At 31.2% G+C, this 15975-nt stretch overlaps 1 protein-coding gene across 2 annotated transcripts in view; it reads left to right on the forward strand.

Moving 5' to 3' along the window:
• The window catches only part of stol (voltage-dependent calcium channel subunit stolid), an 83895-nt gene that overhangs the window by 992 nt on the left and 66928 nt on the right, over positions 1-15975 (forward strand). For both annotated transcript variants that reach the window (XM_070639052.1, XM_070639053.1), the window contains exons 2-3: positions 1743-2129; positions 14133-14214. In XM_070639052.1, coding sequence (XP_070495153.1) covers positions 2032-2129; positions 14133-14214 — 180 coding nt within the window. In that variant the 5' untranslated portion in view covers positions 1743-2031. The remainder of the gene's footprint in view (positions 1-1742; positions 2130-14132; positions 14215-15975) is intronic.

Raw genomic sequence — 15975 nt, forward strand, 5'->3', positions numbered from 1 at the left:
TTTGACAAATATTCGGATGTTTGTGAGTCTGTGTGTATTTGTCAGATACATATGAACATGATATTTTTTTTACAAGCAGATGACGAGATTCTGAATTCAATGAAAATGATGAATTTGCTTCCAAATATGGAAATGAGTTTGATTTTATTGAGTGGTTTTGGTTTTTCTTAAGTAAGCTTTGAAAAATTAATGTCAATCTGAAATTGAAGCGATTTTTAATCAAATCTTGGAAATTAGTGTTCGACGACTAGATTATATTTCTTGAGAACTTGTAGGTTATGTGTCAATTCTAAGTGATCTGGCATTTTGGACTCCAAGCTACTTTGGAAATACTTTCTGTATTAAATTAAGCTTTTGAAAGTTTTGATAGAGGATTTCATCCCCAGAACCCTCTTTCCTTATGGCTATACTTACCATTACATGAATTTCAAACATCCTTGAACAATCAAGGCTTCCTAACCCACTTAATTGCTACTCTAGAGCTAATTTAATTGCTAGTACTCGTCAGTCATTGCATAAGTTTTGCGTAACCTCAACATAAGCAGAAATTATTGAAATAATATGTATATCCAACAACATTTTGCTATGTCATACAACTAATTCAGCCACTAAAAATTCTATTAATTTTACAACTTTGTTGAATCAAATAATAAAATCAAATTATCAACATAATATTCCAATAAACAAAGCTCATTTTTATATTAAGATTCATAATAGATGCAATTAGTGGCATTTTACTGAATTATTTATTCATAATAGTGATGAAATTATGCAATACGCTCATTTGCTTAATGATCATAATTGACGATTTTATATTATTTATTATAATTTATGCCTAATTAATCTTAATCATTTTAGTAATCAATTTGGAAAAAAAAATATTGTTGTGATCTATATCAATTTGTAGATTAAGAGGTGGGGTTTGGTTCATTAGTTACAGTGGTGGTGGATATATATTGAAAATTAAGTTGATAGATTGACAGAAAAGGTAGAGAAGTCTGTAAATTTTGAAAGCTATGGGTGGTAATTTTGATTATTAGTTGGTTAGAGCTAGTTTTGAGGTTAGGATTTTGATTTGAAGATCGATTTTAAGTTTGGGGTTATATTTGATATCATAGTATATCTAAGCTTAGCTTTGAAGCTTCCTTTACTCTCAAACTTTTGAGGTTATGTTCAATTTTTTTTTAGGTTAATTTTTATGCTTAGGAAGCTTTTAAAACTGTATTCATTGTTGGCTTCTACTTGCCAAGTACAGTCCTATTAGCAAGGTTACCTAATAAATGAACGACCTAACCCCCTTGAGTCATGAGATCAAGCAACATTTTAATCCGCAAAAAATTATCAAACAATAAAACAATCTCCCCAGCCATAATCAATCCCCCAAGATTTTTTCTCATATCCAATTCCATAAACTTCTCACAAAACCGCAATTAGATTTTCAGATAGAAAAAAACTTTTCAATTGAATTTTTAAAAAATATTCCATTTCCACTGACAAAGCAGACATAAAAAATAGAACAGAACTTTTCACTTCACTTAAAAATTCCTCAAAACGATTGAAAGAAAACCAATAATAAAATATATATTTGTATATAAAATACATTTCCTAAGTCCCTTTTTATTTTCGATTTCAATTAAAATCGAAAAGAAAGGAACAAAGATTTTTTTTTTCTATCAAAAATGCCCGCAAAACAAATTTTTTATTACCATTTCCGCTTTTTATTCATTTCCCTCAATTACCAGATCGATGATTTTCCTCAACAATATAAAATAAGATTTAGTGAGTTGTGTGGCTCAAAAGGGCAACAAAAAAAAAGTGAAATAAAGACATAAACCAAGTGTAATAAAGTGAAAGATCTATAAATATATATATCCAGAAAGATATACCCCCGCTGGAAAAAAAAAGTTTAAGCAAATAATAAAGCCGTATGAACATGCCGAATGGATATATCCACTAAAGCAAATTAAATCTGTAAAGGATAATTAACCAGAGCAAGCAGAGAACGAGAGAGAAAGTAAAGAAGAAGCGGCAATGGATCACAAAATTTTATTTGGATTTTTAATAACAATTTTATTGGCGCTTAATGGCATCATTGCTGGAGATCAGGAGGAGGATATACCGCATAATGAGTAAGTTGTGTTGCCTGATTATTTTTAGCATATTATGTCGACATTTAGGAATGGGAAAAATTGGATTGGGTGTGGATTTTGTTACTTGCTTCTGCATTTAGACTTTTTGTATTGGGTTAGGGTTATTGGACTTACTTCGTTGTTTGTACAGATCAGCTGTCATTTATAACATCCATTAGATAGCGGCTGTAGCTTGTGCCTGAGTTGCATAACCAGGTTTGCAACAAGCAAACGACTATTTCCAGGAAGCCTACCACTTCTTTGAGAAGTCGCTTGTTGATATCAAGTATATCTAGTACATCCCATATAAATAACTTCATTTCCGTAATCTAAATTTAAATTCCAATTAAAACTTCTCACTATATCTATCCAAATGAAAATTCAAAACAAACATCACTTCCATACCTTCCAACTCCTTAGTGATGATGTTATTATTCAGCTACGAATTCAGTCATAATAAACTTTCTCGTGGATTTAAATTAATCAACAATTTTCCAAGAAAAAAAAAGCCAATTAGTTTAGTCATAATAAGGAACAAAAATGCGCTTCTGTACCAACAACTAGACACTAATTATCCATCAAAATATAAACTCTTCATCATTCGCTGGGTAGCAACAGCAGCAAAAAAAAAAAATGAAATATAAAATGATTGTGTCTATAAACATCCACTTGCTGTAAAGGATATTTGCAGTGGTAAATGTGAGAATGAGTTGAGGATTGTGATAAATTAAATTACAGTGTTTGTTGCTGTTATTAGAGTAATGGAGATGGAATCTCGTATGCTTGGGTAATTAAAGAATTATGACTAGTGTGTTTGTGATGATCCTTGAATTAAATTTCACCATATATATCCACAGTGACCATGGAAATTTTCGAGAGCTTGTTAATCCTCATCAAAAATTATGGAATGTATTTTATGTGTCAAATCTCTCTCAGTTAATGATTTTTCAAGTTTTTTTTATTTCTTCTACTTGTTCCTTCCCTTCCTTAAAAAAATATTCTGCCATTCTTGTCGACATTCATGATGCTTTAGTAGAAAGAAAAATATTAAATTCCAATTCTCTTCTTGTATTTATTTTCATAAAAAATTGGAATTTCCTACCTTCAAATGGGTAATTGCTTAACAGGGCGTAAAATATTTACTTTCTTCATTTTCTTACAGCATAATTGACGTAAAAGATTGTTTTCTACAAAATTTTCTCAATTACAATTACCTTTTGCGTATTTTGATACTCTTTTGTCATTACCATTTTCAATTATTATTGTTGTTATGTCTCTTTTTTTGGGGAGATTGCTGTAGATGAGTACGAAACACATTTGTAGATACCTTTAACAAATGCTTTTACATTTGGCATTAAATTTCGGTTTGGGGAGAAGTAAAAAAATCGAAATTTTGATTAGAATTTGCTTTGTGCCTTAATAAATGCGTTAAAAATTCATGATTCTAATTGGTTTGGGTATTTTTGGGGTGATAAAGTGATTTGAGGAATTATTAAGGAAAATATTTGAAGATTTGCACGTACGACTTGACCTGTGTTGATTACTTAATGATTTTCAAATCTATAAGGGATTCTGTAAGGTTCTTGAACTGTAAGAGGTTCTGTGATGAGAATTTATTAACTGTCGTTTGATATTTAAATTGCATTTACAAGTTGACTTAGTTGTTTTCCCCTTTTATAGTTGTTTATCCCCTTCTTAACTCCAAAGAATGAACATCATTGTGAATTAATTTAATTAAATTCATTGACAAATGAGCATAAGCCTCATTTTTAAGGCTTTAAACCTCAAAATTTCATACACAAACAATAGCTATATATCTCTATGATTGTATCAAATTGATTATCAACATTATCAGCCACAAAATAATCTCAAAAAAACCCACATACTATATTAATTTTACAACCCGGAACCCAAAACTCGCAAATTTTGCATGACTCGACAGAAAACAAAGCTAAGTCATCAAATTGAACATAAAAAGTTCAAAAATAGCTGCGACAAGAAATTTTTATTATTACCAAATTGACATAAATTTATGTAAATAATGAATGAATTATTTCTCTCACAAGCCATTTCCGACTTCATTTCATTCTATTTAAAAAAGCTAGCATACGAAAAAATTGATCTTTTCGTTCTTCTTGCTCCTTGTTTGTTTGTCGGTTACTTTGAAAATATTCAATTTCCATAAATTATTATTTCCTCGAATGAAAAATGTCCAATTAACATGACGATTTTTTATATCATCACTACAATGCTGTTGCATGCTCTGCTAACAAGATATATCCATGGCTTTTTGTTAAGCTATTTTTAAGTTGAAAAATGATATTTATTGATGGTAATGGAAAGGTAAGCACACAGAAAAGGAAAAGTAAAATATTGAATGAGGAAATTTCATTCTTGTAAGATAAACAAAAGGAACAAGTGCCCGAGATGTGCTTGAAATTTAAATTTTGGGTAAATTTAATGATTTTAGAATCAAGATAGAATTGCTAAAATTTTCCTATAAAATTCAAATGTCAAATGACCGTTAATTTTAAAATTATCAAAAATCGTTAAAATTATATTGATTTTACATCTAAAATCGCTGTTGCACTGCTCGGCTTCCACTAAATAAACGAAGAAACTTTAACTTCCTTTAGCCCACCACGTCATTGTGGATTTAACCTTCCTTAACGTTATTGATTTTCAATCTCCTATAAAATGCCAATTGAATTAAAATAATTGAATTGTGATGAGGCTAATGAGTCAGGTAGATATCTCTAATCGACTACCGCAACATGGCTTGATAATTTAATATTTTTTTCTTCCTTCTACGTTGAGCATTAAGAATTATGGAATTAAGAAACTCATTAAAAATTCAAATTGCGAGAACATTAAATGTAATTAATGAAGAAGCGAGAAAAGCGAAGAGGCATAAAATTAATTTTGGTTGTGCCGCTTATTAGCAGGTAGACTCTTTGCAATTTTCAGATCTGATGGTTTTTCAATGGGAAATTTTTCTTTTTCCTATTTTTTCATTTAATGAGCATGGTGGGAGAATATTTACATAAAATCAAGTTAATCTATGCGATGAATTGAAAATTCAAGAATAATTTATCGAAAATTTGAGAAAGATTAATGCGAAGAGGTTGATATGATGTGTTAGGTATGCAAATTTTTGATTGGATTTCTAGACTGGAATTGATTTTAATTATTTTTAGAAGCTCAAAATATTAAAATGTCAATTTACGTATGTCAAAGTTACGTACGTAAAAATTGCGTACCCAAAAAGTCCTCCGTCAAACAAAAAAATCCATTAAATTCAGCATAAATAAGCATTTCATCATTCCTTCATCCAAAGTTGACATTTTAATATAAAGTCAAAGAAAAATCTTCATTCATTATTTATCTTTATGTCATTCATAACAGCTTGATAGCAGTAAATTATTCAACATCAAATTCTTCATCAAAATTTCAAATTATTAAGGAAATTTTTCAGCATTACTAAAAAGCTTCTTTTTTCGCGTTTAATTTAATACACCCACGTTGAAGTCGAAAATGTCGTTCTTTGATGTACAAATGAAATGAAAGCACTTTCAAAGTCTTCAAACAAAAATGTTTGACTTAGTTATGATCAATTTCATTAAAGGATAATTGAATAAAATCTGAATTCAGGGTGGATATGATTTAATGAGAAAAATTGAATTTTAATGAAAATTGAGTCTGGATTTTAAAGTATGAATTTTAAGGGGATATATCAGACTATCATTATCAGGCACGTAGCCAGATGAAGCAATTTGAAAAATTATTTTCCAAAAAGTAGGGGAGGGGGTAAGGGCTTTAAACCCCCATCCCCACCTCTTGAATACCCCCTGATTGTTATTTTAATTCGATAACTTTCGAAATTAAATTCGAATTTCTTCAAAAATCTCAAAAAATCTCAAATTCAATATATTTTTCCAGCAACTTGAGACTTGAGACAGATTCACAGACAACATGAAGCCTTAACGAGATTTTATTTCCCACAAGGATATTTTCTGATTAACTCACACGCAAAAAATTGCACGAAAACATAAAAAAGCCAAGGTGTAGGCAGCCAACAACTCAAGACATATTCTAATTAAATCGAATCAATCCAAAGAAGTTTAATCACTTTTATGTTAATTAAAAGCAATTGTCAAGTAAGGTGTAATCATTGCCTTAAAACCATGTTAACTGATGGTAATTTTCATGTTGAATGTCGTACTAATTATGCAATTATCATTTGATTATAATTATATAATTAATTTTCAATTGTCGTACATCCCCCCATTGTTGATTATTGTCTCTACAAAATGCCTTTAATGTTGTTTTATCACCTCAAGGGGATTTCCTCAAAATGGACAACAAACTTTCACATGTTGAAGCTTTTAATTATGAATTATTTCGTAATTACATATTTATTTTTTTGGTACGACAATCAAGTATTGTTGGACGTTGAAGTGTCATTGCTTCTGATTAAATTAGGTTTTGTAAAGAGTTTTGAGGAATTTTGGTGTTTAAGCCGAGCTGCACAACATGTTTGCTAGGTCACTACATCTCTATTTTTACAGAATGATGCAAAGTTGCTCCCTGATTTTAACCCTTTTTAAAGGCGGAAAATACGTTTGTGTCGCTCGGAAAATTATTCTGGACTGATTTTAATGCTTTGCATTGAAGCATTCTATAGGATGCTTAAGAGTCATCTTGGGGTAGCAAAAAGCTTGCATCCTCCAATCGTTCACTTTTTAGGGGTGTTGAGGGGTTTTGTAGCAGCTCAAATATAGTAACGAGGGGATGGGGAAGGGGATCATTACGGGGTAGAATGGACCTACGACAAAATCATGAAGAATTATTCAAATCTGTCCACAAATTCTATCAGTTTCTCAAAACAAATCTCCTTTGGTTTGATTTAAAATGTTTATAGCCTTCCCAACATTCCATCATTAAATTTTTATAGTTCACAAAACTATCATTCTGTACCAAAAAAAAAGACACAATATAACCGTAATTTACATTTAATGAATAGAAAATAAACCAAAAAAATTCCAACAAACTTTAGAGCACTGAAAAAAAATCCCTTTGAGATATGAAAATGAAGAAAGAAGCAGGAAAAAAAATATTCACAATTTTTTATTCACTTCTACTTTTTTTTACATGCCACAATGACAATGCAAATGAAACGACGAAATGCATTTTTCATGTTGAAAGGAACAGCAAATTGTTTTTTTCAACTGCGAAAAAGCACAGCATAAAGAAATTGAAGTAAAATGCAAAAGGATGTAGAAAGAAAAAGAGAAGATTTTTTTCTGTATGATGCAGATACTGATGTTGATGCCTCGGGGTGCATTGTGTACATAGAGAATATATTTTTTGGAATGTAAAGTACTGCAAACGAAATGACTTTGAATGGAACGAATCTTTAACAATGTTGATGATGATGATGATGATGACTACAAAAAGAAAGAATTTTTATACATTTTTTTTCTTCGTTTATTTTGATGATGCAATATAAAGGATTATTTGTATGCGGGGATTATTAAGATAAAAGTCATTACCACAGAAAAATCGGAGGAGAAAAAAAATAAATTTCTTATGTATATTTCATGTGTATGTGGATTGTTATGCTGATAGGGATTTTGTATTGTAGATTCGACTTTTTATTGACTGTTTTGCTCAAGATTTATATGAAGATTGATTGTTGAAAATATGTCAACTGTCGTTTGATATTCAAATTATATTCACCACTACAATTAGTTGATTTTCCCCTTTCATAGTTGTTGACCCCTTCATGTAAACATTTAGTCTGATTTAGAATTTCATAGAATAAGCTCTTCATTTATCAAATCCAAGGAAGTTACAACACTCAAACATTGATATTTCCAACCCAGACATTGTCTTTCCTGTGTTGCTCGGAAAGCTATACTTCAAAGTCTAAAATCAATTATTTCTGTATCAGTATCTCAATAATAAGATCTCAAATCATTTAACCATTTTACGATTGCCCCACAAAACAGCAACTCTACAAGTATTATCATCTATGCCTCAAAAAATCTAAGCTTGCTTCCAACACAGAATATATGTTACCCACAATATACAGCACTCAACATTGTTTATAATAATTTTGAGTCAACTGGAAATTATTATGATAAATTTCCTAGTAAAAAGAAGCAGTCTGACATTTATTACCAGAGCCTTAAAGATTCCATAAAAGGAGCATAACAAAAGCAATGCTTTGGGAAAGTCAAAAGCCTTTTTCAGTCCAAAAAGAAAAGTTAAACAGTAGCAAACCCTTTTTGTTGTATCGAAATTTACTCATTTGGAACCTCTATCGTATGCGTTTTATATATGTGGCATGGATGAAGAAAAAAAAATAAGAAAAGAAAGCTATAGTAAAAATTTATGAACCATGAAAATGAAATGTGAATAAAGATTTTCTTTATTATTTAAGAGGGAGAAACTAGAGAACGGAGTTGTGAAATGAATGAAAAGCTTCAGACACAAAATTTGTGTCATTCAACTTTTCCCTTGGGTCAAATTTTCAATTTCTCCTTTTCATCATATCCCCATAAGTGACCCGTGTGAAGTTGGCCACGAAATTTCTCAAACAATAGTCGGCCGATTTCGTCGGTCACCTTTTCTGGTCTGTAGACTTTAAAAATTAACTTTGGTCATCATTGCTTAAATTTTGTGGCTAACTTCACACGAGTCATAAGTGTCGTTCGCATATAAATTTCTTTTTCATCATCTTCATTGTCCATATTGTTTCACATTCAATAGTCCCTAACGAAGTTTATTTCAACATAAATTTTTGAGGAAGGCACGAGGAAAGGAAACTTTTCTTCTTAAATCGAATTTTCTTATTTTTCTCACCCTCCTCGTGCCTATATTTCTTCTCTCTCTCGACTTTTTAACATTTCGGTATGTGTGTGTATGAATGTGAAGCGCGCGCGTTGCCCCCCAAGGGAGAGAGAAATGAAATTTTCTAAGAATTGTATTTCCTTTTTCCTTTATTTTCCCCTCGAAAATTTTTCATTTTTCATTACAATTTTTTTTTATATATCGACATTCAATTTTGGTTTAACTGCCAGCTGTATGTTTGCGTGATGTTGCATTATGCCAGAACTTCGACAGTAGGAGTTTCGAGTGGAAATAATAAAGCTTTTGGAAAATAATTTGCAGCTGTTTAAAGCGCTTATTTTAAGGTTATGGTCAAATTAATTTGACTTTTCAAAAATAACGGTCAAAACAAATTCAAAAAAGCGGAAAATTCAAATTTTGAACTATAACGGTCAAAACAAGTTCAAAAATCGTTTTATAAAACAAATTTGAAAAATACCGGTCAAAATGAGTTTGAAAATTTTAAATTCAATTTTTAATGATAACAGGCATGCAGACAGTCAAAAAATAGACTAAACATCATTTATAAACAAAATCCTAGCCTAACTAATTTTTCTCGCGCTCTCTATGCTGTTCATTATTTTTTCACTCGTAAAAAATTTTAAATTTTTTTGCTCGCTGTGCGGGTTAAATGCGATGAAAACACAATTTTCCAATTATTGAAATCATAAATGTTGTTCTTTCATTCACTTGCCATTCCAATACATTTTTCATTTATAAACAATATTTTTTTGTTTTTTAACAAAATTATACAAACATCCTAAAAAATTCATTTTGAATTGCCTCTTTAATTTAGTCTGACTGTCAATAAAAATAATTGATATTTTTTCCGAATTGACTTATGAGGTTGAGGTTTTGAGGAGGGGATTTTTTAGAGCGTAAATATGCACATAACAATTGGAAGGAATGAGAGAGATGATGAAAAAATCTATATTTTAAAGTGGGGTAGAAAATCGATGTTCTGGATGTGCTTTAATGAATCTGAAATTGAGCAATTTCTGGATCGAAACTTGTAATGTAAATGATGCTCGGTTAGGAAATTGGGGCTTTAACTTTGTTGAATATTGTGGTAAATTAGACAAGACTTGAGGCATTAAGCCCACTGTTTACTCTTCAATTCACAATGATCCATAAGAATCATCTTTGTTGGAATTGCATTCTAGTTATCATTTGGTCTTGCATCTGTAAATCATTGAGTGCAGTAGTAAGGATGATACAGACTTTGTCACATAGTCGAATAACCTTCCGATAGCTTAGTGGCAGGAGCATGCGACCGGAAATCATCAGAAGGAGGTCCAAGTCCCATTCGGAATCATACATTTTCTGTTAGATCAACAACCACAAAGCAGTTCTGCATCCAGCATCTAATTAAAACTCCTTAAGATCTCACAAACAGTCTTCATGTCAGCTCTTGTTCCAATTACTCAAGAAGGTAGCATACATAAAATTAATTTAGAGAATTTACATCATCACTTCACAAACTTGTAACATAGTTAGCTTAAGCATCATTGAAAAGTATATGAGAACATTCCAAATTTTCAACTAGTTTCCACTCTAAAGTAACTCAAACGTGTAATTTAATGAATATTCAGCTCTATTCTTCTACAAATACACTTCATTCCCATCGCGAATAATTCATCGCTTCTCAATGTGCTTGCAACCCCTATAATTAAAAGGTGTGAAGTCTAAAAATTAAAGTGCCACTCAAAACTCATTATTTCTCAAAAGCTTTCAACTTTCAATTCATTTCTTTTGTAAACTTTTTTGTTTCCGCACTAAAAAGAACTTTTCGTGATAAATTTGTTGGAAAAAAATGAAGCACAGGATGAAGGAATAAGAAGAAATACTATAAAGTATAAGTTAAGCAAGGACGAGAATCCGAAAAAAGAAATTTAATATTTATGAATTATGTGGTGAAAATGAAGTGCTTTTATTTATGACTGCAAAGTATGTGTTTTTGTGGGAATCATTGCGAATGAGTCAAACTACTGATGCGATAAAATGTATGTACATTTTTCAATATTTATAGACCAAACATAAATTTTCTTCATCATTTATTTATCAAAAGGAGAAAACAGAAAGGCTTTTTGGGGGACATGTGTGGATATGCCGAATATTTGAGGGTACGGTACTCAAAAAGGGGTCGTTCATTTATTAAGATTAGGGGGGGAACCATCTGGAGTTCCTTATGAATCATATGTATTTTTGGTACAAAAGTTGCTATAAAGTTGCTATAAAAATGATCAAACTCAGTGAATGTCAAACTAGCCGAACAAATTCATCCATCTAGGGTTACTCTTGGATAGACTGTACCTAAGGCTATGTCTTTAAGTCAGTGGTGTCTAACTTGTGTGTCATGACACCACTTAGTCTGCAAAAATCACATCATTTCTCAAAAATACCCCATCCACTCCATCTCACTCCAAGACCCCCAAAAATCACTTCAATCTCAAATTTCAAGCTCCCCACACCTCCTTCAAAAATGTCTTAACTATTACTCAATATCATCAAATCAACAAACATGATCCCGAAATTTCATCCATTTGAATCCCCAAAAGAGAGTATGAAGCTGATGGCAAATAAAATGTCAGAAAAATGTACATTCACAACAGAGAGGAAGAGGAAAAAAAGTTCATTTTTGATGTGTCGCACACTTTTCACACATTAGCAGTTTTTTTGTGTGCCTTTCCTTTTCCTTGAATATTCATCAGAGCTTGTCCTTTTTATATGAAGGATAGACTTGAGATTTGAATTGAATTTTGGATGTGTGGAAAGAGTTTTTAACATCTGGAGATGAAATTGAAGATATGAGCTCTAAAGTTGCCAACATTAGTCCATTAAAGCTGCACCTAGACATGAAGCTATTGAAAAACTTAAGAATTTAATGCAAAAAGCTCAACTTTATTAGCATAAAGTAATTTCTCTGCATTGCCATGTCTTCGTACAATTCATCGTTGTTTTCTCATTCGACATACATCGTCGCTGCTAGTTGTACATTGGCAGCTAGTGTTCTTATTCTCATTGTTGCTCCTTTACTTCACTGATGCTGTCATTTTACATAATATGTGCTTTCCGATAAGGGAAAATATTTGTTTTGTGTAATGTCTTTCTCTGTTGGCGTCTGTGGAATTTTTGTTTTTCAAGAAAACGGAGCAGAAAAAGGGAACTTCAATATCCTTGGCTATAACAACATACGAGAATTTGCGTATATATCCGTATATTATGTTTTGTATAGTTTTTTGGTATGAAAGAAATTCGAGACTTGAAATTTGCAAACATATTTATGAGATATTTTCCTCTAAAACTGTTTGTTGTTATGGTTGAATATGAAATCATAGAAATGAGAGCATGGGTAGGATTATGATCCATGTATAAATATATATGGGAAAAATTCGTGTAATCTCTGCTTGTATTTTTAGTTAAACTGTTGCATTATTTCATGAATTTATAATGAACGGTCATAAAATCACTGATTATGTAATTTTAGGAAGCTTCATTCTTACATTTGTAAGCTGTTACAGCTTAAATTATCTTTATTCATTAACGAACGTTTCAAATTCAAATTTATCTGCCGTAAAAATTTATTCAAATTCAATTTGACCGTTATTTTGAATGAATTTTCAAATTCGTTAGATCCTCAAATAGAATAAATATGCAGCTATTTTGCATATATATCTACCTAATTCACCATGAATATGCTAATTTAAAGACATCTCTAGAATAAATTCCGACAAGCATTGAACTCATTCTCAACAATTTCCAAAGTAATCTATTCACCTTGTGTGACGTAACTATCAAAAAGAATTACAGTTTCCATACGTTTCTTCAGCACAATTACTCTGACGCATCTCACTAACTGATTGAATAACAAATTCAATGCAACACAATACGTCCTAAACCATCTCAGTCAATATTTAGAAGCAGCACAATGACATTTCATTTTCAATTTATTTATAAATCTATTTCACAATGATGTCGAGACAGTCACTAGAGAAGCCTTTTCTATTTGAGAAGATTAAGCTTCTTTTTGTGTTGCCTCACTGGAAACGAATTTACTTGAATCCATAAATCTACAGAATGATGAAATGTAAAAAATTTCAACATTGGTCGTCGTCACTCGAAAATGAAAATCAGTTTTACTTTTTTAAATGACATCTGAAAAAATAAGGTTTTGGTTCTAAAAATAAGCATCTGATCCTTTTGAGCTCGAGAAACAATGACTTTGGCAATTGACTCTATGAATGAGTAAAGAGGTCATTGATGCTCAGTTTGAGCGTGAAATGAAGATGTTACATTTTGGTAAATGCAAAGAACATTGGCGTGGGTTTGGAAAGATGATGCTGTGATCATTTTTTTGCTTTGATAACTCAATAATGCTGTTTTTGGAAGTCTATTTTCATCCATTTTGATAAGAAATTCAATTTATATGCTCAGGTTTTAAAGGATTCGTTGGTCTGTGTGGGAGTTGACTACCTGGGCTTCATACATAACTCACTGAGTTGATGAATGCTGAGGTGTAGAATGGAATCTACAAACTAGGCTTTGGATTGGTTCCAATCGATCAGCAAATGTTGAAATGTTCCACAAGGCAGTCAAGTGGATTGACATTCAGTTAGTATTGACAACCACATGACAATCACTTAGAAGACGCACGAAATTCACTGAAAAGCGAATACAATACTGAACGTTACGTAACAAGCAGAACTCGAAGTTGACTCGGATTTTATATGAAAAAGTCAACTCAAGTCGACTCGACTCCATACAAAATTCAAGTCAACTTCTCGCTCTGCTAACAAGCAAACGACCCGTAACTCAATAATCTATGTCTAAAATTCTCCAGCAAGTCATGCTATCCATGCCGTCACAAACTTCGCTCATATTTAATCTATTTAAGAAAGTTTATTTCGTGACTATAAAATACCCTTTGACAAGCATTTTTTCCAGCCGTTCATTTGAAAGTTTCAGCCACCTACGTGTGAATTTTACTGTAAATTTACAAAAACCCACCCACAGGCAATTTTTCCTGTCGTCATTTTTTTCCAATTAAATTTCAACTACTGTAACATTGATTTATATTTCTAATTTTTTTTTTCTTTCTCCTTCTTTCAGAGTACGGAATTGGGCGCTTAAGCTTGGCGTCGATTTATGGGAGTTTGGAAGACAATTTACAAAAATTTCTGACATAAAAAATGTAAGTATTTCTTTTCGTCATTAAATTTATTTGCTGAAATTTTATATTCCTTACGCCTTACCTTTAACAACACCATTGTGCCATCGATTTTTTTTTTGTTACTTCCTTCGATTGAGATTGAATTTTGTCATTTGGAAATTTGAATCGAAGCTTCAGGGGGAAATAAAATGTAATTATGAATGCTCATGTGGCATGTAATTTATTTTGGATGCTTCGTATGTAAACATAGTGTGGGAGTTATTTGAGTAATTCAAGTGTAATGATTTGCTGTCAGGTTGGGTACGACTTATAGACGTGTTAATACTTTATGATTTTCATGGGAAATGATTGAATTTTGGAACTTTATTTTCCGAGAATTTTCGTATTTACAAAAGATGTTTTTTGGAATTCCAACGAGTTGAGATTTACGCAAAAGAGATTATGACATCGTCAATAAGAGAATCTTGGAGACAAATTACATAAGCTGTATATACTGACGCTTAATTCTAAGAGAAATGTCGCTTATAGTTTCATACAAATTACGTAAAAGCTGAGATTCACAAATAACGTAAGATTCTAAGAATATCATTAAATACTCATAGTAATTTTAGTAAATTATGCTTTATAGGACTTCCTTAACGTCTTTTAGAAGTTGCTATGTTGTATGAGCGTATAATATTGAGTAGGTTGTTAATAACTTAGTTACCATTTGAAATTAATTTCCAAGAAATAATCAAGACTTGCAAGAATTTAATAAAATACATACTTTCTTAGATCTTTGGATCTTAGAATTATAATTTTTAGATCATTAAGTATCAACAGATCATTATGTAAATGTAATTAAGACTTCCAAACGAATTTAATTATTCACAATGATGTTTATTCTTCGGAGTTCAAAAACACACTGAACTTTTGCATGAAAAAGGGGTTTTCAACTATGTTAAATAAATATTATTCAAATCTCAAATGACCGTTATATCAATAACCTTCACTGTTGTGAAGCAGAAATGCTAAATCCAAACTAGAGATCAATTAAGGATTTGCAAAACGACATTACATTACTGTATCTAAAATACGAGCATTAATAGATCTAATTCCATATCCAAGATTTGTAATCTCATGAGATTCACTTGATATACAACATCTTCGCTCTTAAATCACAGATAGCTCCAGATTGTTGCTGCTTTTTTGTTCCCCGAAGTGTTGTCTCATTATTTCTAAATCTGTCTTATTCAGAGTTTTCGTGCACATAAATTCCAAGAATTTTCTTACAATCTTCTTCTACCTTAGCATCTACAGATACATATTTGTCTTTGCGAGATTCACCTGAAGTTTTTAAGGAAAATTCTCTCGAAAGTTGTCATAAAAATTGAAAAGTGTCACAGCATTTTCTTTTTTGTAACTGTTTATGTCTTTCGGTATGAAAAAATCCCTTAAGATTTCCATCTCTGGGTCCTATAATCGTTATTTAATGGCTGTTAAGGAACTTTTTGATTGTCAAATAACAAATTTAAGAGTTTTTTACCTTGAGAAATATTTTGTGACGCATAAAATGGGTAAAAATCACAACAAGCAATAATCAGCAGAGGAAATGAGTTGTTATTGTTGTCATCAAAACATTTCTCGATCCTCAAAAGTACTTAAAAACTTTAAATTGGTTAACATCAGATATATATAACCGATTTTACTTGAAATGTTAGACAGGAAAGGAAGAAAGAAGAAAGTTTTCAATTTGCTTTTTCTTCATGCCACGTACACGACGACGACGACAACAAACGCTAA

This window comes from Chironomus tepperi, unplaced genomic scaffold (genome assembly GCF_022539635.2).
Source record: "Chironomus tepperi strain 1889 unplaced genomic scaffold, CSIRO-AGI_Ctep_v1 contig_177, whole genome shotgun sequence".
Classification (NCBI taxonomy): Eukaryota; Metazoa; Arthropoda; class Insecta; order Diptera; family Chironomidae; genus Chironomus; species Chironomus tepperi.